At 49.3% G+C, this 24773-nt stretch overlaps 3 protein-coding genes across 8 annotated transcripts in view; 1 reads left to right on the top strand and 2 right to left on the bottom strand.

The window, feature by feature from the left end:
* Positions 1 to 723: 723 nt before the first annotated feature.
* Positions 724 to 14806, bottom strand: SPATC1L (spermatogenesis and centriole associated 1 like). Of its 2 annotated transcripts, XM_006935798.5 has the most exons (5): positions 14584 to 14806; positions 9970 to 10109; positions 9759 to 9879; positions 1418 to 1569; positions 724 to 1287 (listed from the first exon to the last, which is right to left on the bottom strand). In XM_006935798.5, the coding sequence occupies exons 1-5, from the start codon at positions 14783 to 14785 to the stop codon at positions 961 to 963; spliced, it is 942 nt and encodes a 313-aa protein (XP_006935860.1). In that variant the 5' UTR covers positions 14786 to 14806; the 3' UTR covers positions 724 to 960. The 2 variants fall into 2 exon arrangements, with proteins under 2 accessions (XP_006935860.1, XP_003991396.1); XM_003991347.6 differs by having other exon boundaries at positions 9759 to 10109.
* LSS (lanosterol synthase) overlaps positions 9973 to 24773 on the bottom strand; it is a 46902-nt gene continuing 32101 nt past the window's right edge. For 3 of the 5 annotated variants that reach the window (XM_003991353.6, XM_019839258.3, XM_006935797.5), the window contains 2 exons: positions 24200 to 24278; positions 20856 to 23636 (listed from right to left, as the gene is read on the bottom strand). In XM_003991353.6, the coding sequence (XP_003991402.3) occupies positions 23505 to 23636; positions 24200 to 24278 (211 nt within the window). In that variant the 3' untranslated portion in view covers positions 20856 to 23504. Of the gene's footprint in view, positions 10110 to 18783; positions 19851 to 20855; positions 23637 to 24199; positions 24279 to 24773 lie in introns of those variants that run through there. The other 2 variants (XM_019839257.3, XM_006935796.4) reach the window with 2 other exon arrangements.
* Positions 14159 to 24773, top strand: part of LOC123379827 — a 26119-nt gene continuing 15504 nt past the window's right edge. Inside the window, exons 1-3 of the mRNA XM_045036480.1 lie at positions 14159 to 14326; positions 14800 to 15015; positions 17092 to 17337. Of these exons, the coding sequence (XP_044892415.1) occupies positions 14305 to 14326; positions 14800 to 15015; positions 17092 to 17337 (484 nt within the window). The 5' untranslated portion in view covers positions 14159 to 14304. The remainder of the gene's footprint in view (positions 14327 to 14799; positions 15016 to 17091; positions 17338 to 24773) is intronic.

The raw sequence follows: 24773 nt of genomic DNA, 5'->3' as shown, positions 1-24773 counted from the left end.
GTCCAGCCTCCAGCACGAGGAGGAAATAAATGTGTGTTGTCCGAACGCCCCTGGTCTGTGGTGCTCGTTATAGTTGCCCAAGCTGTGCCCTAAGGTGCTGGACACCTGGGACACCAGAGGCTGTGAGGACAGAAGGACGGTCCTCACACCACCAGCAGAGAAGTGACCAGAGACCCTCTACTCAGAGCCAAGGCCAGGAAGGTGCCAGCACCAGGCCCTGGTCCTCACGTGGGCCCAGAAGGTCACCTGTCCTCAAGACCCCAGGAGAGACAGGGAACTGATGGCTCCAGCAGGGGTCAGGGGGTGGGGTACATCAAATCATCCCAAATAAATAGCCTCCCAGGAATCCTCACAGCTGCATGGGCCTTATTCTCTATCCAACACGCTGCTGTCACCTTCTTGAAATTCCTACTTTTGAACAAGAGACCTGTGTTTTCATTTTTCACAGAGCTCTGCAGATTCTATTGCTGTCCCCCCAGCATCCGGATCCTTGCCTCAGCCTCTCCGTTTGGGGAAACCAGCCACTGGCCCTTTCACAGGAGGAGACAGACCTCAGAGGATGGTAATGGGGTCATGGGGAAGGCCCTGAGGGCCGGAGGGTCTGGGAGCCTGGCCAGAGCCACAGCCCCCTGCCCTGGAGGCTCGGTCCTGGCTTCTTTCCACAAATACCAGCAGGCACCTCCTGCTACGCCCTCCACGCCTTCAAAGAGCCAAAGGTAAAGGTACACAAGAAAACAGATGATTTTAATAAAGTGCCACAGTGCCGCGTGGGGGTGGGCGGCGGGCGGGCCGGGTGCCCGAGGCGCGGCCCGGTTGGTGAGAGGCGCCTGTGGCCCCGGGCGCCCTGTCGGCAGACTGGGCCCCTGCCCCGGGCCGGAGGGGACACGCAGGAGGCACGTGGCCCCCGGGTTTGGAACAAACATGTTTATTGCAGGCAAGGCACGGCGGGTGCGGGCGGGCTCACCAGGCGAAGAGCGGCTTGCGGTCCTCCTTGGAGAGCTCGCACAGGCAGGTGAGCAGCAGCAGCGCGTCGCCCAGGAACTTGGGGGGCACCACGTCGATGACCAGCTTGCGCAGCGCGGCCGGGCTGCTGTGCAGCGGGTTGGCGCGCAGGTCGGGCCGCTGCTTCAGGATGCCGTAGGTGTTGATGAGGAACTCGCTGAACACCGGGTGCACCTCACGGTTGTAACCCAGCCTCTCCAGGCGCGCGGTCAGCATCAGGTAGCGGTGTGTCAGCTCGCGAAGCTTCTTCTCGTCCACCGACCCGTCCAGGGACTTGATGGACGTCTGGGGGTGGTGGGGGTGGGCACAGCGCGGGCGTGGGCGGGGGCGACAGGGGCCCCAGGGCTGGGAGGGGTCCTCACAGCAGGGAGGGGACTCCAGGACAGGGAGGGGACCCCGGGGCCGAGAGGCACACCTGCTTGATCTTCTCAGGGATGTTGGACACGGTGAAGCCATACAGCCTGGTCACTCCCGGGAAGACATAGGCCAGGATGCGCCGGTCCAGCTGGAAGGCGATCTCCCCGACGATGCGCCCGTCCTTCTCAGCGCTGGAGAAGCCCTGGATCTCTGTGAGCAGCGGGAGCAGTGAGCCAGGCTGGGGGCTCCAGGACACGGACGGTCAGGGGCCACCCGCCTTCCTCCTGCCCGTGCCCCGGGATCTACTCTGAGAAAAGGACCAACCTAAACGCAGCTGCCGTAAGTTTGGGGTGAAGCCACTGGGCGGGGCTTCCCAAAGGGGCCCAAGCATGATGAGGGCGCATGGCCTGCTCCTCCCCACTGCTGCTTCCCCTGCCCTCCACTGTGAGGGCAAATACAGATGGAAAAGAAAACCTTGACTTTTCTGTCACGGAAAAGGAGAGAGACCTATTCTCTTTTCCCTCTTAGAGCAACCTGAGAAAGCTGTGATCCTGAGTCCTCTCTCTGTCCCTTTGAGATGGACAGAAATGTCTTTAAGAGCTTGTTTTACAGCCCAGGACTATTTGTATTGCCCCTCCCCCAGGGGATTCTGGCCAGGCACCTGGGTCAAGAGTAAGCCCTACCAGAAGGCCCACCCCTCTGACCAGGTGCGTCGGGAGAGGCTAGGTAGGCGTGTCCCCTCATCTCCTGAGGGCGGGGTGCAGGTTGACTCAACACGTGTGTGACCCATGTGATTCAACATGTGTGTGCCCCGTGTGGCTTGACAACACGTGTGCCCCATGTGACTCAACACACGTGATCCATGTGACTCGGCAACATGCTGACCCATGTGACTCGACAACACACGTGATCCATGTGACTCGACAACATGTGTGACAACACGTGATCCATATGACTCGACAACAGGCGTGACCTATGTGACTCGACAACACGTGTGATCCATGTGACTCGACGACAACGTGTGTAACTCATGTGACTCGACGACAACGTGTGTAACTCGTGACTCGACAACACGTGTGATCCATGTGACTCGACAACACGTGTGTAACTCGACAACACGTGTGTGCCCCGTGTGACTTGACAACACACGTGATCCATGTGACTCGGCAACACACATGACCTATGTGACTCGACAACACGTGTGATCCATGTGACTCGACGACACGTGTGTAACTCATGTGACTCGACAACACATGCGTGCCCCATGTAACGGGTCCGGTCCGCCTGGCTGTCTTGGCAGCCTCTGCATCACAGGCTGGTTTAATGTTTACTTGATAATAAAACTCTTCCCTAAGTTTGTGGAGAGGATTGCTGGGTGGGCAGGAGATCCTGTCTAACTGTCTTCCTGATGTTTCCAGGCCCAGCAGCCACCCTCCCCCCCCCAGCACCTGCTTCCAAATCTGCCCTCCTACAGCAGCCTCTGTTCATTGAGCAGCAGATAGGCGGCCACGCCTTCAAAACCCTGTGCTCTCTGAAAAACACCCTGCCAGTTACTACCATTGGATGAATCTGACATGGAGAGACCCAAAGTGAGGGGGCCTGCGTCAGAGTCAGGCAGAGCCTCTGCGCTGGGGACCCTCCACCTGACCGGGGCCCCCAGACCCCTGCCGCTTCCACACTCTGCTCTTTCATCCCCACGAGAGACACTTAATAACAGAGCCATCTGTAGAGCCTTTCCTAGAGCCCCTGTGGCTTTTCCAAACCTGACCGCGATGCAGACCCTCCAGGGCGTTGACCGGGTGCAGCCCACGGGGCCCACCCAGCAGGCGGGCAGCGCACGCACGGACTGGGTCCTGTTACCCGCACACAACTGCACTCTCCGGAGGCTCAGGCTCCAACACTCAGGACACCCCACACCAGCCCAGGGGAGCCTCCCGTGTGGCCATCTGAGCCGTGAGCGCTGCAGAGCCCCAGGACCAGCCACACCTGTGACCCGTACAGTTGGCCCCCTCCTGTGACTGTGTCCACATAACTGCTAGTCCCAGAAAGCTGCCAGGTCACTCCCACCACAGGAACACGGTAGCCCCTCCCAGCACATAACAGCCAGTCAGCACGGGCTTATCAGCTCCTTCCAGGACAGGCTGGACAGCCAGAGAGGACAGGCAGAGGGGGTAGGGGACTGTGCTTTCACTCCCTCAGCCGCACCTGCAGGCACTGAGCGGGGAGTCCATGACCAAGGCGCACGGGGCACAGTCCATGTGGCTCTGCAGGCGGGGGTGGGGAGGAGGGGCCACAAGGGTGTGGATGCAGATGGCCCAGAGCCACATGTCCCCCAGCAGACCCCGCGAGGAAGGTCTCGGAGCTGTGGGGCCCTGGAGCCAAAGGATCACCGGGTGGGGAAAGTTGGATATGAGCTGAGACGGTGCAGGGCTCCAAGGGCCCAGGAGAAATGCTGGGGTGGAATGCCAGGGAAACGGGCCACAGAGGGTGTCGGAAAGTGATCTGGTGTCACTCAAGCAGCTGGAGCGGCAAGAGGGGCAGTGGCTCCCCACACAGCTCTGGACCTCAGGAGGTGAGCGGGTGAGGGAGGTTCCTGGCAAGACGCCCCCTCCCAGGAGCACCACCTGATGGGGATTCGGAGCCCTCCGAGGCATCCTGGGGGGCGGCATCCGCTTTCTTTCCCCAGGAGCGTTTTCTGGTCCCTCTGGGACTTCATTCATCCTCACCATGATCCCAAAGGGGCCTCAGACCCCACTTACAGACAAAGGAACTGAGGCATATGGGGCACAATGCTTCCCCGATCATTTAAAAATGTTTTTTATTCAGATACAATTCACATCCTATAAAACTGAGTCTCTCAAAGTACGCAGTTCAGATGTTTTTCTATATTCACAGTTGTACAGCCATCACCGCAATCAAATTCCAAAATATTTTCATCACCAAAGCGATACCCTGTACCCACTATCAGTCACACAGCGCTCTCCCCGCAGCCCCACAGCTACCAAACTACTTCCTGTCCTTATGGATGTATCTATTCTGGACATTTCATGCAAGTGTAGCCACGCAGCAGGTGATCCTCGGGCTGGGCTGGCTTTCTCTCAGCCGTTTCCGACGTGCCTCCACACTCCAGCAGGTGTCAGCACAGCATTCCTATCTGGGGCAGAACCAATCCCGTTGCGTGGATGGACCACATTCTGTTCATCCCTTCGTCCGTTGAGAGGCCTTTGTGCTATCATGGACAACGTTGCTATGAACATTCATATAAAAATATTTGTGTGGGGGCGCTCAGTCAGCCAAGTGTCTGACTTCAGCTCAGGTCATGATCTATCTCATCACTTGTGAGTTCGAGCCCCACATTGGGCTCTGTGCTGTCAGGCAGAGCCCACTTCAGTTCTGTCTCCCTCTCTCTCTGACCCTCCCCAGTTGGTGCTTTGTCTCTGTCCCAAAAATAAATAAAAACATCAAAAAAAAATTTTTTTTAATTTTGTGTGGACAAATGTTTTCAGTTCTTTTAGATACATATACCCAGGAATGGAATCATTGGTAATTCTATGTGTAATTTTTGATGAAATGCCAAACTGCTTTCCACAGCGACAATGTACATGGGTTCCGATTGTCTCCACATCCTCTCCAACACTTGTGCCGGTCCCTCATTTTTTTATAGCCGTCCTAGTAGACATGAAGTGGTTTCTCATTGTGGTTTCATCAGTATTTGGCTGATGACTGAGAATTTGGAGCATCTTTTCACGTGCTTATTTGTCTTCTTTGGGGAAATATTCATTGTGTTTTGCCCATTTTTAATTAGATTGTCTTTTTACTGTGGAGTTGTAGAGAGTTCTTATATATCCTGAATACTAGCCCCTTATCATCTGATTGACAAATATTTTCTCCCACTCTGTAGGCTCAGTTCACTTTCTTGAAATGTGTTCCTCTGAAATACAAAAGTTTTAGGGCGCCTGGGTGGCTCAGTTGGTTGAGCATTCAAATTCAGCTTAGGTCATGATCTCATGGTTCATGAGTTTGAGCCCCGTGTCAGGCTCTGTGCTAACAGCTCAGAGACTGCTTCAGATCCTCTGTCCCCCTCCCTCTCCCTCTGCTCCTCCCCTGCTCGTTCACTACCTCTCTCAAAAATAAATAAATGTTAAAAAAAAAAAAGATTCTCCCTCCGCCCCTCTCCCCTGTTCATGGACTTTCTCTCTTTCTAAAATAAAAAATCAATAAATACAAAAATTTTTACTTTTGATACAACCCAATCCATATACTTTTCCTTTTGTTGCTAATGCTTTTGGTGTCACATCTGAAAATCTATTGCCAAATCCGAGGTCATGAGATTTTTCTCTGTGTTTTCTTCTAAGTGTTATATGGCTTTAGCTCTTTTAGATTTTTTTAGGTCTTTGATACATTTTGAGTTAATTTTCACATGTGGTGTGAGGTCCAGCTCATTCTTGTACATGTTTGTCCACTTGTCCCAACGTCATTTGTTGCAAAGACAAGTCTCTCTCTGCTGACACAAGTCTTGGTGTCCATGTTGCACATTAAACCTGTAAATGCCTGGGCTTATTTCTGGAACCTCAATTCTACTTTGCTGATCTCTGTATGTCTGTCTTATGACCACCACACTGCCTGGATTCCTGTAGCTTTACAGTAAGTTTTGGAATTGCGAAGTGTAAGTCCTCCAATTTTGCTCTCCTTTCTCAAGATTGTGTTGCCTGTTCTGGGTCCCTTACATTTCCACCTGAATTTCAGGAGGAGTTTGTCAATTTATGCAGGGAAGCCAGCTGGGATTGTGATGGGAATCACGTTGAATCTGCAGGTCAACTTGGGGAGTGCTGCCATCGTAATGATGTAAAGCCTTCTGGTCCCCGAACATGAGATGTTTTTCCACTTATTCAGGCCTTCTTTACTTTATTGCCGCAGTGCACTGTAGTCTTTAGTGTTCTCCTTCCCTAATCACTTTGTGAGGCTGCATAAGTACCCAAGAGTTCGAGCTGAAAACCAGACTGACTGCACAGCAGTTTGTCAGGGCAGATGAGGGCCATGAAGCTCAGAGTGCAAATTTCCCCTTCTATATTCATACACTTGTCTAATCAGGAATCAGTCTCTCTTACCATCCTGTTCTGTCTTTAAAGCACAAGTTGGATGGAAGAAGTGATATATACCTGAGATGTTCTAGCAATCATTTCTAGTCCAACCTTGGCCTTCCAAGATTCAGCCAAAATCTATTCTTCACAGAAAAAAGTCAACAATATTGGTAAACCTGTAGCCAGACATATTAGGGGAAAAGAGAAAGAGGACAAAAATTACCACTATCAGAAATTAGAGATGGTCTCACCGCAGATCCTACAGATGTTAAAAGGATAATAATGGAATACTAGAAACAATTTTATGCTAATAAATTTGACAGCTTAGATGAAATAGACTAATTCCTTAAAAAACACAAAAGCTCACTATCGTGAGTGAATTGCCAAAGCTCCCTAAGAAGAAATAGATCATTTGAATAGCTGTATATCAACAAGGAAACTGAACTTGTGGCAGGGGAAATATTCCTACAAAGAAAATTAAAGACTTGGGTGGATTCAGTGGTGACTTTTGCCAAACATCTAAGGAATAAATGATACCAATTCTACATAAACTCCTCTACATAATTAAAGAGAATGGAGTACCTTCCGCTTCATTCATTGAAGTCAACATTAACCTGGTACCAAAACCAGAAAATGACATGAAAAGAAAACTATAGACCAATATCATAGACAGCAAAAATTCTCAACAAAATTTAGGAAATTAAATCCAACAATACAAAAAAGTATAATACGTCACGACCAAGTAAGGTTTATCTCAGGAATGCGAGGTTGGTTTACAATTCAAAAATCAATCAATGTAATTAACCATATTAGCTGAAACAGACTACAAATAAAAACCAAATGCTCATCTCAGTAGATGCAGAAAAAGCATTTCACAAAATCCAATATCCATTCATTATAAGAAAACTAGGAATTAAAGGGAACTTCCTCAACCTGATAAAAGTCATCTACAAAGACCTGAGCTAACATCATACTTAACAATAACAGACTGAATGCTTCCTAAATTAGGAAAAGATAAAAAAGAAAAAGTCCACTGTCACCATTTCTTGCCAATGCAATAAGATAAGAAAAATAAAAGGAATACAAACTAGAAATGAAAAAATAAATTTGTCTTTATTTGCAAATGACACAATCATATATCCTAAGGAATCTACAAAAAGCTACTAGAACAGTGGTGCCTGGGTGACTCAGTCAGTTAGCGTCCAACTTTGGCACAGGTCATGATCTGCTGGCCTGTGAGTTCAGGCTCCGCATCAAGCTCTGCACTGGCAGTGTGGAGCCTGCTTGGGATTCTCTCTCTCTCTCTCTCTCTCTCTCTCTCTCTCTCTCTCTCTCTTTCTCTGCCCCTCCCAAATTTGTAAGCTCTGTCTCTCTTAAAATAAATAAACTTAAAGAAATCTACTAGAACAAATGAGTTCAGGGGGCACCTGGATGGCTCAATAGATTAAGCCTCTGACTTCAGCTCAGGTCATGATCTCACATTTCATGATTCATGCCCAGTATTGGGCTCTGCACTGACAGCGCAGATTCTCTGTCTGCCTCCCTCTTCTCCCTGCTCCCTGACACTCTGCCTCAAAAAAAATAAATAAAAACATTTAAAAAAATAAGTGAGTTCAGTAAGGTTGCAAGATACAACATTTTTATTTTTCAGGGTTCTCCAGAGAAATAGAAACAGAACCAACAGGGTGTGTGTGTGTGTGTGTGTGTGTGTGTGTGTGTGTGTGTAGGAAATTGGCCCACATGATTATGGAGACTAACAAGTCTCAAGATCTGCAAGGTGAGTTAGCAAGCTAGAGATCCAGGGAGACTGAAAATGTTGTTCTAGCCTGCCTTTAAAGGTCTGAGAACCAAGAGAACCAATGGTGTGGTTTCAGTCCAGAGCACTGCAGGCTTGAAACTCAAGAACATGTTTCAGTTCAAGGCATGTTTCAGGTCCAAAGGCAACCAGGCAGGAGGAATTTTCTCTTCCTTGGGGTAGGATCAACCTTTTTGTCCTACTCAGGCCTTGAAGTGATGGGATGAAGCCCACCCACACTGAGAGGGCAATGTGCTTACTCAGTCTATTAAATGTTCAACTCATCCAGAAACACTCTTACAGAAACACCCAGAATGTTTGACCAATTATCTGGGTAGTTCTTTTCATGGCCCAGTCAAGTCGACAAATAAAATTAAGGATCACAGGAGTAAATACACAAAAATCAACTGTGTTACTATATACTAGAAATGAGCAATCAGAAATTGATAATGATAAAGGTAATACTATTTCCTATAGTATCAAAAATGTGAAAATACTAAGAATTAATTTATCAAAATGTGCAAGATCTATACATAGAAGACTATAAACACTGTTGAAAGAAATGTTTAAAGAACTACATAAATGGAGAGACACACAGCATTTACAGACCCAAAGGTTCAATATCATTATTATTAATAAATTGTTAATTTCCCTGAAAACTGACCTAATCAATCTGTACATCCAGAGCAATCCCAATCAAACTCCTTGCAAGCTTTTTTGCAAAGTTGGACAAGTTGATTCTAAAACTCATGTGGAAATGCAAAGGATCTACAATAGCCAGGGCAACTTTGAAAATGGAGAACAAGACATTATATGAATGATGATCTTACTTTAAAGCTACAGTAATCGAGACCATATGTACTGGAATCAACACAGACAAATCACACAGCATGGCGGGGGGAAGGTGTCCAGAGATAAACTTATACATATATGAACAGTTGATTTTTGACAAAAGGGTCAAGGCAATTCCATGAAGAAAAAATAATCTTTCTAAACACTGGTGTTGGAAGAAGCCAACAAATGCAAATCTCATACCATGCACAAAAATTGACTAGAAATTGATCAGAAACCTAAATGTAAAACCTAAAGCCATAAAACTTCTAGAAGAACACATAGGAAACAATCTTTGTGACCATGAGTTTGACAAAGATTTCTTAAATAGGACACAAAAAACATGAACTGTATAAAACAAAAAAAATCAATAAACTGACTTTATCAAATTAAACAGTTTTTCTCTTTAAAGAACACTTATGCAACTGGAAAGGCCAGAGAGTGGGAGACAACATTTGCAAGACATACACCCAGAAAAGGATTTGTATCCAGAATAGAGGTAGACCTCTGACAACTCGATCATAAGATAAGCAAGTCCATTTTTTTTAATAGGCAAAAAATGTCCACAGAAGCAGCCCCAGACCCTGGCCTCCCAGCCACACTCTCCTCCCTCTGCAGGAAAATGGAGAAGCTGTGCCGAGCTGGTCACCCAGACTACTGCACCCTGGTGCCCACCCCTGCCTGGGCCATACCGTTAAGGTAGTAGCTCCTTCTCGTCCTGTCCCCAGATGGCAGGCTGCTCTCTGAGAAGCACACTTTCTTGGGCCGGACCATCTCCCTGGGCTCCAGCAGGGTCTTGTCTGCCAGCGGGTCCTGCAAGGGGTTCAGGAGCGGGGACAGCTTCCTGTCAGTGCCTCGGGGTGCACGCAGCTCTGGGGGGCTGAGGAAAGCCTTGAAGGGCACCTGGGAGGAGGTGGCACAGCCAGGGGAGGCGTCATCCTCACTGGAGATGGGGGCATGTGAGCACAGCAGGTCCTCCAGGGAGGATGTCTGCAGCTGGGAGGGTGCATCAGGGATGCCACTGAACCTTCCAAAGTCTGCACCTAGGACGGGGAGGGAGGGCAGGTCAGGCTGTGTTCCTGAGACATCCCTAAGGAGGGAGAGAATACAGAAGAACATCCACATACCCAGCCTCAATCTGTAACACCCCACCCCGTGTTTCAGAGCCCTCCTCCTCCCTCTAGAGAATATGACACTGTGGGTGCCCAGCCCACCTGAGGAAACCACCAGCTTCAAGTTTATGGGCATGGCAAGCACACGTGCCCCCGTGCACTTCCCACCCACCTGGGAACCCACACACAATACAGAGGGACTTGCTTATGCTTTTAAATGTACATAAATGGTATCATCCTATACATGTTTTATCCTGCAAAATACCTTTTTGCTGCAGCATTTTTTTGGGAATTCATCCATAGTGAATCATTGGGTAGCTTACCTGATACATTTAACCATTTCTGGGCACACATGGGCATGCATGCATGCAAGCATGTGAGCGTGCACGTGCGCATGCGCGCGCGCGCGCACACACACACACACACACACACACACACACACACACAGCAATTTTCATATCCACTGCCCTGTTGATAAGCATGGGGATGATTCCTGTTTTCCTTGAAAAAGCAAAGCTATAATCAGCATTCCTTAATGTGCCTCCTTGCTCACAGTGGGCAAGGTGTGTGCTGTTTATACTGTCTACACTGGGCTCAGGTGTGTGCTGTTTAACCTCCTCTGTATTCTACATCAGCGGTCCCCCGGCAGAAAACAACACATGGCTTTTCCCTAATCCCTAGTGATAGTGAACATCATTTCATGTGCTCATCGGCCCCTCAGGTTTCCTTTCTGTGAATTTTCTTTGCCTTTTCTCTGCTTGTTTTTTGGGGGGAGGGGTAGGCTTTAAAATTATTTGTAGCAGCTTTTTTTGTCTCCTGCATACTAATTCCTTGTTGATGAAAAGTGTTGTGTCTTCCGGTGGGTGCCTTGCTTAGGTCTGAATCTTTTTTATACTGACTCTCATGCAGAAGTTTTAAATTATAATGTAGTCAACTTTAACTTATCGATTCTTTTTGATTTATAAAATCCTTTCTTACCCTCATGTTATAATATTGGTCTTCTGGCAATAAGGTAAATATATACTTGAGAAATAGTGTGTTTTAAGAGCTATCATGAAAAATTATATCCTAACAGGTGCCTCCTCAGGAACCAACTGATCTATCTCCAGCAATGATTTCTCAGAAAAAAATGTTCAAAAAAACACATCCATTAGGATGTGTCTTGCCTCCTGTTGCCCATGTGGTCAGGAGAAAATTGCATTTCCTCAGAAGTAAAAGCATCCTCCCAAGTAACGATCACATCGAGGAAGAAATAATAATAAAAAACAATGATTATTGAGAAATAATGAAAATCAGAACTTTATATATTAAGACATCAGTACGTTTAAAACTGTATTTGGATTGAAATTAGTAATTTAAATGCTTCAATTACTTTTTAAAAATCATCTCGGGGCGCCTGGGTGGCTCAGTTGGTTAAGCGTCCGACTTCGGCTCAGGTCATGATCTCGCGGTCCGTGAGTTCGAGCCCCGCGTTGGGCTTTGTGCTGACAGCTCAGAGCCTGGAGCCTGTTTCAGATTCTGTGTCTCCCTCTCTCTCTCTGACCCTCCCCCGTTCATGCTCTCTCTCTGTCTCAAAAATAAACGTTAATAAATAAATAAATAAATAAATAAATAAATAAATAAATAAATAAAAATCATCTCAAAATTAAACATTCAAATCAAGATATGAAGAGGAACTCTTAAGAAAACAATGAACACGACCACGAAATACACCGCAGACAGTTCTGTGAAAGTCTACAAGACCACGAAACTGTGGAAAACTACCTTAGGGAAACAGAAAACATGAAGAAATAAAATTGGAAATGAGAAAAGCAACATAAGAAAGACCAGGAAGAGGTCTGAGTTACAAGCAACCATTATACACAACTGCATCGTCACTAAGATTTCAGTAACAGGAGAACTCTTGTGGGAAATTATTTTTCAATGACTCAGTAAGAAGTAGAAAAACTAAATGGACCAGTAAGCAAAGAAGAAAAATCTAGAAGTTATAAAACAATTATGCTCTGAGGGCTGCAGGCCTGGGGGCCTAGTGGTAAATTCTTTCAGGCTCCAAATGATTCTTAATCCCTATATTACATAAATAAGGTTGGAACACTGAAAAAAATTAAAAGATGCTTCTTGATTGAGATTATAACTGGTCACAAGTCTGGTATCAAATCCCCAAACAGAGATCCCACAGAAAGAAGAACAAAGCCCAGATCCAGGTAGGAACAGAGTCCCCAGATCCCAAGCAAAGACCCATCCTAGTGAACACCAGGACAGACAACAGGAGCCCAGGGCCTCCCGATGGAGCAGGCCAAGGGCAGGAGCTGAGGGCACCCTACCAAGGCCAAACAAGGTCATGGAAACTGAACAAAACAAGCTGTTTCTCAATTTTTCTTGTTCTTTAAAAAGAAGGACTAGAAGGGTCCTCCCAGCACCTAGCCTGCATGCCCCTCCACCCCCAGGCCCAACTGCCACCAGAGCCAGGGTTCTAGGAATACCAAGGGCAAAGACAAAGGCAAAATTAACAAGTATACACACTGTCGATCTCATTTAAATCATTTGCACACAGTGCGGTTGTAGACTCAGAAAACAGACCAAACTAACAAGCGTAGAACACAGGGCACACAGGCAGCTGAGGAAGAGGCTGGTGTGCGAGCCTAGCCACTGTGCGTGGTCCTGTGGGTCAGGAGGGCACTGGAAGGGTGCAGAGGACACAGCAGCATCTATTTCAACAGCACAGGGCCTTTGACCCAAGGATTTCCCAGCCGTTACCCCAATGGCAGATGGCAGGGGGCTGGAGGGCACCGCCTGTCCTGGCACCGGGCTGTTATTGTGGGGAACCCCTGCCCTCCACCCCGAGAGTCGCTCCAGCGCTGGAGTGCAGGCCCTGGATCTAGAAAAGAGGACCTCCAGGTAACAAAAGTAAGGTGGATGGAGGGGGCAATCAAAGTATAGAACAGTTCAACCGTGTTTAGGGGAACCCAGAAGATCCCCCGCTGTGCACATGAATATCCACCATAAATTTCAGACAGAAACCCAAGAAAATGTTGACAGTGGCTCCCTTTGGGAGCAGGGCCAGGAGCACGAGCTTGGCCTTGTATGTTACATCCTCTTGGGGTATTTATAAGTTTGCCAGGAGCTCCTGTTGTTGAATGAAGAAAACAGGTTTTTAAAGCACATCCTGCGTTGAAGGCAGACGTTAAGGGCCCGTGGGAAACATGAGCCATTGCTGGTGGCAGTTCCCTTCTGTTCACAAATGTCTGCTGCTGTGTTAAGAGTTGTTCCAAACTCCAGTCCCCAAAGAAGGCTGAGCGTTGTGGCCAGGCCCGAAGGCAGCGTCCCAGAGCCCCGGTCATGGGGGTGGCCCCTCCCTGAGGATGGTCAGCCATGCTGACGTTGGCCCACGCCCTGCAGCAAGGGCTCCAGGCCTCCGTGTGGAAGGCTTGGTGGTGTTGGGCTGGCCCAGGGGGACTGGAGCTCCTGCTAAGACTGGTGTCTGGCAAAAGTCTGGGATTGCTAGGGGTGACCCACAGGCAGGGGTGCTGGTTGTGGTCCCAGAGACTCTGCCCTGACCTAGGCCCTGACCAGGTCTCTCCAGGAGCAGCCCAACCCTTGTGAGTCCGCACCTCTACTAACCAGGCATGGGAGGGAAGGTGAGAGAGGGAGGGCCCCAGCATTTCTGCCAGTACTGACACAGGGGTGGCTCTGAGCCCTCAGAGGTGGCCCCAGCCTGACCCAGTTCTCAGGACAAAGGACAATGAAGTCACACTGGGTTTGATTCTTGGCAGTAATCACAGCACCTATGAGGCTTGGTGACAAGTGCCTTTTGCAGCCACTGCACAATGCATCCCTGGTGGCCCAAGAAGGCAGCACTGACCCTCTGTGGGATGTCACACAGGTGACAAGTCCTGGGAGGTCAGTCCCTCTTCAGCAAGTTTCTGGTGACAAGCATGTGCCTTGGCCTCTGGTGGGAATTCAGAACTGGTGGGGATAGGGTTTTCTCCAGCTGCCCCTTGGGGCGTCATTGTCCTCTTTCTGCCATCCTCCACCCCCACCCTCTGCTTGTCCAAGCTCCCTCTTCAAGGTCCTCCTTGAGGCTGAAGGACCCCAAGGACATGTTTGCCCAAGGGGCTTTGCATCCATGAGCTCTGTGCAGGGGGCTGGTGAGTAGCAGCTAGTGAGGTGGGGGGCTAACGCCCACCCCATTTTCTAGATGTGGCTTCGTGGCCCAGAGGGCCTTACCTGAGGACACACAGGAGAATGGGGAACTGGGTCTTGGTTTACTCAGACCTGAGGGATGGGAAGGGACCCGAGACCACCGGTATCACCGAACAAGGCCCCTGCCGGGGCACAGCGGCCTCACCACGGCTCCTGGACCCCAGCAGCCAGCTGGACCCTGCTGTCCTGCCTGTAGCCTCACCTGCGCTCCCGGGGGAGCTGTCCTCGGGGTAGGCGGGTGCCTTGGGGAAGAGCAGGTCCCGGCTCCCAAGGCCACAGCGCTCCTGGCAGCTCTCGCTGAGCAGACGCTTCAGCATTTGGTTCTCCTTCATGAGGCGCACCTGCTTCTTCAGGTCTGCATTCTCACTCATGAGCCTGTTCATCAGCTCACTCCCCTCGGCCATGGCCACGTCTTTAGGTGCTCACGTATGGGCCTGTGGCCCCATGGAGGTGGAAATCCAGTGCCGTAGACGCTCCAGAAACAGCCCTGGAGTTCCACCACTACCTGGCCTTCCACAGCCTTGTGATGTCGCCCTTAAAGAGCCAGTGCCACCCCGGCCGTCGCCCGTCCCACCTGTTGCACCCACAGACCTCGCCTGGGCCGGTGCCCACAGAGCAACACCTCCCACCAAGAGTGAGTGCCAAGAACACAGGGAACGGACAGGAGGAATTGAGGACAGGTCTTGAGGGGAGGGCAGTGAGCTCAAGAGAGGAATGTGCCGGCACCTTCTAGCAACAGCCAGAGCGCTGGGCTGAGGGGAGCATCGGGCCATCCACACCGTGTGGCATGTGCAGACCTCAGGGGGATTCTGCCTTTACTCCGCCTGACTCATGGTGTCTCTGCTCATGAGTGGCTCCCCATTCTGGGGGGTAAGCGGGATCCCCCAGAACCGAGGCTGGTGTCTGGTGTGCAGACACGTATTAGGGTGTGCACCTGGGACACACACTTTAAGAAAAAGGGGCAGTGGGGCAGAGGGAGAGGAGCTCGGATGCCCCCAACAGCCCACAAGCCCCGTGGACTCCAGGAGGGCTCTGATCTGAAAGGGCTGGCAGTTGGAGGCAGCCTGCTGACCACACTTCCCTCGTAAGAAGGGCTGGACTGTGAGCCCTGAGCGACCGGAACACTGACTGTTACTGGACCTAACTGAAGACTCCCCCCGACCGGGCACAAGGGCTGTGCGGACCAATCACACACAGACCTGTGTTTGTGGAGTCCTGCCAGGGTGCAGATTTCGGTCCTCAGGTAGTGGGACCACCAAAAAGCCACCCCAACACCCGCTCTTCCAACTAACTACTGAGGGCAATAAATGCACTCAGCACTGTTTCCTGGCTCTGGAGTTCTTGGTCGTGCTTCTTGGCAGCCGTTGAGGCACCAGAGAGGTCATGTCCTGATCCTCTTAGGAAGGGATAGAGTCCAAACAAGGAACCAGCATATCCTCCATCCTTCAGCCCCAACACCCAGGGTTCCCCATGCCACATAAAGGGCACTCGGGGTACAGGTAGAAGAAAGCCATTATTTTCCCCAGACTGCCAAGTTAGCATAAGGTTCCTTCAAGGAGAGAAAGCCTTGAGTTGGGTTTTGTGGAAAATATTTTTTTTCTTTTTTAATTTTTTTAAATGCTTATTTGAGAGAAAGAGAGCGTGAGTAGCAGAAGGGCAGAGAGAGAGAGAGGGAGACACAGAATCCAAAGCAGGCTCCAGGCTCTGAACTGTCAGCACAGAGTCTGATGCAGGGCTCAAACTCACAAACCGTGAGATCATGAGCCAAAGCCGGACGCTTAACCCAGGCACCCCTGGGAAAGAGGATTTCTAGGTCCCAAACGTCCCTCATTCAACCTGAAACAGGCCCAGTGTCTGGACCCACAGCCTCTCACATCAGACAAGGACAGCAGGGACATGGGTAGTGCCCACTAAGCAAGGGTGTGCAGGAGCTCCCAGGACGGAGGATGGATGTCTCCCCTCGAAACCCCTAAGAGCAAGGCCCTGGGACATGAAAGCATCCCCCCTACACCATGGCATTTAAAATGCCATTTCTTGGGTCGCCTGGGTGGCGCAGTCGGTTAAGCGTCCGACTTCAGCCAGGTCATGATCTCGCAGTCCGTGAGCTCGAGCCCCGCGGCAGGCTCTGGGCTAATGGCTCGGAGCCTGGAGCCTGCTTCCGATTCTGTGTCTCCCTCTCTCTCTCTGCCCCTCCCCCATTCATGCTCTGTCTCTCTCTGTCCCAAAAATAAATAAACGTTGAAAAAAAATTTTTTTAAATGCCATTTCTTACGACCCCTAGAAAACCCTATGGAAATCATATCCCCTCCAGCCACAGGACCATCACCCTCTGCCAATTTTCTGATCATGATGCATCATTCTTTTATCACTGGGTTCAACTTGCTAGTAGTCTGTTAAATATTTTCTGTATTTGTGTGGGGAAATTGATCTGTATTTCCTTTTCCAGTAATGTCTTGGTCTGGTTTTCTATCAAGGTCACACCCTCTCAAAGGAGTCGCAAAATGTTCTCTCCTCCTCGAATGTCTGGGTATTTGTGTTAGATTGTTATTTCTGTCTTAAATGATTGACAAAATTCACCAGGAAGCCATCTGAGACTAGAGTTTTCTTCTAGGAAAGTTTTAAATTTCAAATTAATTTCTAAAATAGATCAGGGTGATTTAAATTTCCCACTTCTTCTCAGGAACACCTATATAATAACCGTGTCTTTCAGGGGATTTTTCCGTGTCTGCGCTGTGGAACACTGGCACTGAGCACCCCACGACATTCTCTCATTGTACTCTGTGGTCTCATGCCTCTGAGGACAGACCGCACGGCCACAGCAGAAAACCTAACGTGAACGTGGAACAGCAGCGCCAGCAGGTGTGTGCAGCAGGACATAAGGATCAGCAAGCCAGGCAGTGCAAGCAGTGGGATGCAGAGAGGCAGCAGCACGGTGAGCTCAAGCGGACCACGCCAGGTCAGTAGGCCTGGGGTAACCAGGCTGGATACTGCCTGGTGTCTTCGGGACCTGTGGCAATGCACCTTTTTAATGCCTGCTGTAGGTGTCCTTTCTTTCCGGATCAGGCCACAGGCTTGTTAAGTTTCTCCAAGCATCAACTTCACTGATCTCTTCTGTTATGTTTCCTACAGCATTTGACTTGTGCTCTTTTATCTGGTATTTCCTTCCTTCTACTTACTCTGGTTTTAAGATTTTTTTTTAATTTTTTTTATTTTTGAGAGAGAGAGAGAGTGTGAGTCAGGGAGGGGCAGAGAGAGAGAGAGAGAGAGAGAGAGAGAGAGAGCGAGCGAGCGAGAGCGAGCATGAGCAGGGGAGGGGCAGAGAGAGAGGGAAACACAATCTGAAGCATGCTCCAGGCTCTGAGCTGTCAAGACAGAGTCTGACGCAGGGCTCAAACCCATGAACTGGAGATCATGACCTGAGCCAAAGTCGGATGCTTAACCGACTGAGCCACCCAGGTGCCCCTAGTTTTAAAATTCTTAAGGTGGACATTTAAATCACAGATTTGAAACCTTATATAGTGTTAATATTTCAGCCTGTAACCATTTCTGTGACCACTGCTTTAGATACATCCCACAAATTTTGATGTCGTTTTTTTCACTTAGCTTGAAATATTTTATTTCCCTTGTACTTTCATTTATTGATCATTGGTTATTTAGAAGTATATTGCTTAATTTCCAGATATTTGAGATTTTCTCTTTTTTTCCCCCATCACAAATTATGCAGTCAAGTTTCCTACATTTGGGGAAATCGCACGGGTCAGCACATTCGGAGCGCAATGGTAGCTCCCCTGCCAAGTATTCTTTTTGTCACTGATTTTTAATTTCATTCCATTACAGTTGGAGAATACACTGTATGGCTTCAATCCTTCCAAATTTCCTCACCCCGCATGTGGTATTAGTGAATGATGGGTCATAAGCTCTTGAAAAAGAATGTTAGGTGAAGTGTTCCATAAATGTCCATCACTTCAAGCTGGCTCAAGATTTTGTCTACTCAAGATTGTTCCTGCTGAGACAATGTTGAAATCTCCCACTTTATCGGATTCCCTCTCCCTCTGCCCATTTTTGTTTTTCATATTCTGAAGCTCTGTTATTAGGGCATACGCATTACTGTTATTAAATGACTCTTTGCTTCTAGTACCATTCCTTTTCCTGAAACCTACCTTATATTAATATAGTACTTTTCCTTATGATTAATGTTTTTTCATATAGTTTTCTAAACTAGTCCTTTTATCCTGTATTTTTGCATTTAAAATTTCCCACAGACAACACACGAGTCATGCTTTTTCATTCAATGTGACAGTTTCTGCTTTTAACTAGAGCACTTGGCCCTTCAATTAGCAAAATTACTTAAATGGTTGGTGCGGCAGTTTTCTAGGGCTACCTAACAAAACAGCAGACTGGGTGGCTTTAACAACAGAAATTTATTTTCTTACAGTTCTGAAAGCACAAAACCTGAGAATCAGGTGTGGGCAGAGTTCTGTCCTCACGTGGTCGTTCCTGTGTGTCCCCTCATCTCTTCTTAGGACACCAGTCCTATCAGATCAGAGCCACCCTGTGACTTCATTTAACCTTAGTATCTTCTGAAAGGCCCCATATCCAAATTTAGGTCCTTTTCTTCCAAATGAATGTTGGGAGACACAATCCAGTCCACAAGAGTTAGGTTTATCACATTTTCTATCGTCCTGTCTGTTCTTTCTTCCTGTCTCCTTTGGGATTATTTTGTCCCCTTTATCAGTTTTCTAGCTATACCCCCTTTCTTTTTTTTAGTGGTTTACTCTGGGTTTACAATAGGTTCCTTTTACTTACAACAATCTGTGTCCTGGTAAATACTGTCACTTGGGGACGCAGCACTTGACACATAAGGGGAGCCCTCTCGGCAGCCATCTGCCATTGTCCTCCAGCACATTTCTTGTCCGTGTTCACATTCTTGTTTTTGCCTTTAAAAGTTAATTCTATTTTAAAGAGGTTGTTTGTTTGTATGCTTGTTTTTAACAAAGGGGAAAAAGCCTTCTACACGTAACATTTCTGGGCCTCATTCTTTGGTGCAGATCAGTTTCCACCTGGTTATCACTATCCTTGGGCCCAAACAACGTTTCTTGTAGGGCAAGGCTGCTGGAGAATTCCTTCAGTTTTGGTTTGTCTGGAAAGGGTCTACTTTGCCTTCACTTTCATTTTCCGTGAATAGAGAATTTTAAGCTGACCAGTTTTTCCCTTTTAATACTTTATAAAGATGTCATGCAGCACTGCCTTCTGGTTTGCATTTTACCTTATGAGAAGTCAGCTGTCCTTCCCTTTGTTCACCTGTATATAACATGTCTGTTTTTGATTGCTTTTAAGCCTTTATTCATCACTGGTTTTCATCAACTCATGATGTGCTCTGGAGGAGGTTTTCGTTTTGGCATGTTTCGTCTGTGCGATTGTTCTGTGTCTGCTGAGCATCACAGATCTATGGGTTTATATATTCCATATCTGGAAAAATTTCAGGCATGATTATTCAGATGTTTTTCTGCCTCCCTCCCACCCCATTCTGTGAGACTCCAATCATATGCATGTTGGACCACACAAGATCATCCAACAGGTCACTGGCATTTTTTTTTTTTTTTTTTTTTTTTAAGTATTCTGGCCACCATGGGCTGTTTCAGTGCTCACCTGTTCCTGGACGGTCCAAGAATAGTCCCCACTTCTCTACCCCCTCCCAAGAACCAGAGAGGGCATCAAAGACACAGGGTCTCCAGCCCACTGCGTCTGACTCCCACAAAAGGCCTGGTTGTGGGGAAGGTATCTGAGGCCCCTGAAGCCATGCAAACTAGCTGTTCTCCACTTGTCTCAAGCATGGGTTTCAGACACTCCCTGGGCCATCACTGTCCCCAGAGAAAGGTTGGAAATCACCCACCAGTAGTCATCATGGAGAAACTAATGGGTGAATCATTTTCACTGAAGAAAACAGGTAACCTTAAGTTATCCATATCACCCTTATATCCTCCTGAGTGATGAAAGGGAGTCTTTGAGACAGCACCCAAAACCCCAGGTGAAAATGCCAGGCACGAAGTTCATACCACAGAGTGGCCCGGTGCTCTCCAGAGCAGCATCCTCAGCCTCCTTCCATTGCCACCTATGTGGGTGACTATGGTGGGATCCCACCGCGAGCAGACGCCCTAGCTGTGACCCATCCACAACCGGTGAGACCAGCATCTCCCCAACTACTGGGGCTGTTGTGTGTAAGCTCCAGCCACCTCCTAGAAAGCTAAGCACCAAAACTGAGGTCATAAGAACAAACCAATCTGACCCCGACCCATGCCTCATGTCCTATCGACTTTGCTCTGACTGTTTCTACCCTCAATTCCTTTTTAAACAAAGTGAATCATGAATAAAAATTTATATTGCAGATGGAGACAAAGATAAATCAAGCTGACCAATTAACCTATAATTAGCGTAACTGCTAAGAAAAGGATAAAGAAGCAACAGTAAATAGCATTACTTTTTATAACATTTTATTGCCTAAATAAAATCTAAATATATGTAGCATATTGATTAGGTTCAGTAAGGAAAAGTATTTTCTTAGAGTTGAATTTCCACTGTGAGTTAAGGATTTATAGTTAGAGAATTCCTCAAAGGAAAGGTTTAAAGTTTACATCTGGTGAATGCAGAAAACCTAATATGGCTCCAGCAAAAACTTCCCAGTAAATACTCAGAATCTGCTCCCAATAACCAAAAATAATTTGAATTCAAGCATCTTTGATGATTTGCCCAGGAAAGAGAGCCTGATTCTTTTTTAATCTCAAGTACAACTGACACGCAAGGTTGTGTTAGTTTCAGGTGCACCACACTGATTCAACTGTGTACATGCTCAGTACCCCCAAAGTAAGTGCAGTCACCACCCAATGGGACTGCCGTATCATCAGCTATATGTTTCATGCTGTACTTTCTATCATTTGACTTACATATTTTATCACTGGAAGTTTGTGTTCTTATGCCCCTTCTCCTATTTCACTCATCCCCCATCCTCTCCCCTCTGGCAAGCACCAGTTTGTTCTATATTCATGAGTCCATTCTGTCTATTTCTGTTCTGTTTTGTTGAGAACTTGATTTTTAATTAGGCTGAAGCGCATAATTTCCATTCAAAACAACATGTACCTGCTCATCTTTAAGCAGTTACTCTTATCCTCTGAAACTGATGAGGTGGTGGCCCAGTGTCCAACATGGTATCCAAGTGAGTCTCTGAAAACCCCAGATCTGTGACTCTTTCCAAGATGAGACAAAACACAAGTGTGACATGCTTCTAAGGGAATCACATGTCAATTTATTACGGTAGCTGCCCACAGAAGTGACAACATTTGCAGTATAAAAGTAGATTTTCATTTCTTAGGTTTCATTAACCCTATGATCTGGCCATGGCTGGGAGCCTACCAGGGGCAGCAGCCACTTCAAGGAGCAGACTGTGGTCAATCACCACCTATGTTGCTATTACCCCAGCTGGGGAGAACAGGGGCCACGAAAAGAAGTGCAAGAGCAAACCCGATGATTTCAAAGGGATCCCAACAGTTCCTTCAGCCAAAATAAACCCGAGTTTAGAAATGTCTGGGGAGAAGTGCTGATGTCAACAGGTATCCACTGAACACCCACTACGTGCCACACAGTGCGGCAGCCAGTAGAGCCGATGGGGCCATCTACGTGTACACAAAACCCAGCCCTGCAGGGCTCATAGCAGAAGCACCACCCTGGGGCAAGAGAAGTTAGTGAAGGAACAGCTCAAGCCCAAAGCAGGCAAGCCCCAAGCTGAGTCAGGGATGGCACTCAAGGCCAAGAGAGCTGCAGGGTCAAGGCCATATGGTGCAAAGTCTCAGCAATGGCCCTGTAGGGATCTGGGCAGAGAATGGCAGGAGCAGAGGAACACTCAGACATCTGGCTGTCTGAGGGAGGACAGTCTGCCAAGGGAGCACAGTCAGGGGCGGCTACCAATCCAGGAGGCGGCACAGAAGAACAGGCAGAGAGGCACTAGGGTGGCCAACCAGAGCAGGGCCCTAGGGGCAACACCAGGCCTGGATTTTATTCTCATCAAAGCTCTTGGTGACTCCTCACAGCCACACTCCTAGCGAAGCCCTGAGCACATGACCCACTTGTCCTCATAGGTCAAAGGCAAATCCAGAGCCCAGGTTTTTCCATCCTGGCCCCCAAATCCATGCACACCAAACCAGACATAGAGCCAGAAGGGAACTGAAAGGTTTAGCTCCTAAGAGGCACCACCCTGGAATTCCAGCCCTCACTTCCCCTCAGAGCACAAACCAGGACACGAGCATTGGCGGCGGCCAAGAGGGCACCCTACAGCATCAGGCCCTTCCAGCCAGCAGCACTGACTGCTCCGCTGTGCCTGGCACACATGGTGCCCCATGGTGGTAACCACTAAACCACTCACGAGCACTTGTTCCTCGTCACACTTAGTCTCCTGCCTGCGCCTGTCAGCACGAGACACTGCAGGCTACAAACTCGGGAGAGAGCGATACTGGCGCCCACAACTGGTGACCACGATGCAGCGTGGGTGAGCCTAGGGTGTAGGGCACGGCCAGCAGCCACATCTGACTCCCCTCCACACAGCCACAGACACTCGGCGAGTCTGGTCCCTGTCCCTTGCCGAGCCCGGGGCCGCCACGGTGAACAGATCACGTCCCTCAGCCCCACAGACAGAAGAAATAGGAAGAGCCAGCCTAGGGGCAAGCCCAGTCGGGCTGGCTCCTGGGCAGCACCGGGCAGGAAGAGGGGAGGCCGCACTCCCCTCTCCCAAGAACTGAAGTACTGGTGGAGAAAGCCCTCCCAGCCCCAAAGCAAGGCCGCACACCCTGGCTAGGTGCTGCAGAACACACTGTGCCAGGATCATGGCTCATCATGTTCCTTTCCTCACCTGAGCTCCACGAGCTCTTCTAAGAACTAAACCTACCCTGAAAATCAAGTACCTAAAGCCACCGGCCCCACCCCCGCCCCAGGCCTGGTCCCACCCCGGGGAAGGGGTTTGTGAGGGGCACTGGACCCCTGGGCAGGGGATCCCGCAGCTCACCAGAGATGATGCCCCCTTCCTGCCCCGCCCTCCCGGACGACAGTGCCCACCACCCACCTGCCTGCCAGGCACCCTCAAGGGCGGCCAGCAAGGGCACTCTCAGGGTACAGGTGGGAGAAGCGGCCAAGGGCCCAGATGGGGAAGATGTTCCTGTAGCTGCTGTAGTTGATGACACACGACTTGTTGAAGACGCCAGGGATGTTCTCCTGAAAGAACACAGAGAAATAAACACAAAGGCTCTAGCAGGTGGCTAAGGGGCTCCCTGAACAGAGACCCTAGCCAGAGAGCTGGCAGGCTCCCAGAGGCGGGGGGGTTTCCGAGGGAACCTCTGCAGGCCATCCCCCTGCTACCACCCTAGCTCTGGACCCCTCACCCTGCAGCAAACCCTCTGGCCTGAGTTACCAGCCCCTCAGAGCTGTCAACCCTGGACTCATCCAAGGGAGGGGGTCAGCCTCGTGTGACCTCGTGACCCCACATCAGAGGAGACAGGTGAAGGTGTTCCTGCACTCCATGCTGAGGCAGAACCTGAGGCTATCCAGCGTCCTCTGCCCCAGCACCACCAGCCCTGCCTCCGAGCCAGGGCTTCATTGTAGACCCGCTTCCACCACAGGCTCTCATTGGCGGTGTTCACTAATCTCAAATCCCCAAAGCTGAGACCCCGCCCGCAAGGAGGTCACCAGGGACACAGGGACAGCGTAGGGCTGTGAAAACATTCCTGCAAATCGAGGTCGGTGCTGGGCCTCGAGCTCTTCAGACCTCCTCAGCATACCTGGGGCCAGTCGCCATTGGGGAGCTGTTTTCTAAGCAGACACCGGACTCCCTTTTCCAGGGCCTCTACGCAGGGATGCCTGGGGGGAAGAGGAGACACTGAGTGCACCTGCCACCACTCTCTGGGGGAAGCGCCTCTGGCTACAGCCCAACCTGCACCCGCACCCTTGCGCTACTGGCACAAGGCAGATGGGAAATCCTGCGTGGTGACTGAACTGGCGCTGACGCACACAAGGAACCAGAACCCACCATGAGAGTTAGCACGCCGCAGGCTACCGCTGCACGTTTTCTACCCAGAATCCCAGAAAAATGCAAAAGGCAGCCAATGTGGAGGTGAGCAGGCCAGGTGGGCAGCCCCACACATGTGGCTGGCTGACGGCCCCGCCTGCTCCAGACCTGCCCCAGGGCCCTGCCACAAGACGCTGCCTTTTGGACAGAATGAGGTGAAACCTCATGGCTATCCGGCCCACTGGTCCTCAGGACCCTCTGAGGGCCGCACACGCCACATGTGCTAATCCTCACTCATCATGGAAAGGGATGACACCCCAGGACTGAGGGTGCAGGACTGAGTTTGG

This window comes from Felis catus, chromosome C2 (genome assembly GCF_018350175.1).
Source record: "Felis catus isolate Fca126 chromosome C2, F.catus_Fca126_mat1.0, whole genome shotgun sequence".
In the NCBI taxonomy this organism is placed as follows: domain Eukaryota; kingdom Metazoa; phylum Chordata; class Mammalia; order Carnivora; family Felidae; genus Felis; species Felis catus.
The sequence above is the reverse complement of the archived record's forward strand: the minus strand, read 5'-3'. Positions and strand labels throughout refer to the sequence as shown.

Bases quoted from the DNA above. Each gene is read 5' to 3' on its own strand.
- SPATC1L (XM_003991347.6), bottom strand. From the start codon at position 14,785: ATGGCCGAGGGGAGTGAGCTGATGAACAGGCTCATGAGTGAGAATGCA. The intron at 1,570-9,758 runs GTATGGCCCAGG...CGCTGCTCACAG, and splicing joins AAGGAGCTACTACCTTAACG to AGATCCAGGGCTTCTCCAGC. The intron at 1,288-1,417 runs GTGTGCCTCTCG...CACCACCCCCAG, and splicing joins TCCCTGAGAAGATCAAGCAG to ACGTCCATCAAGTCCCTGGA.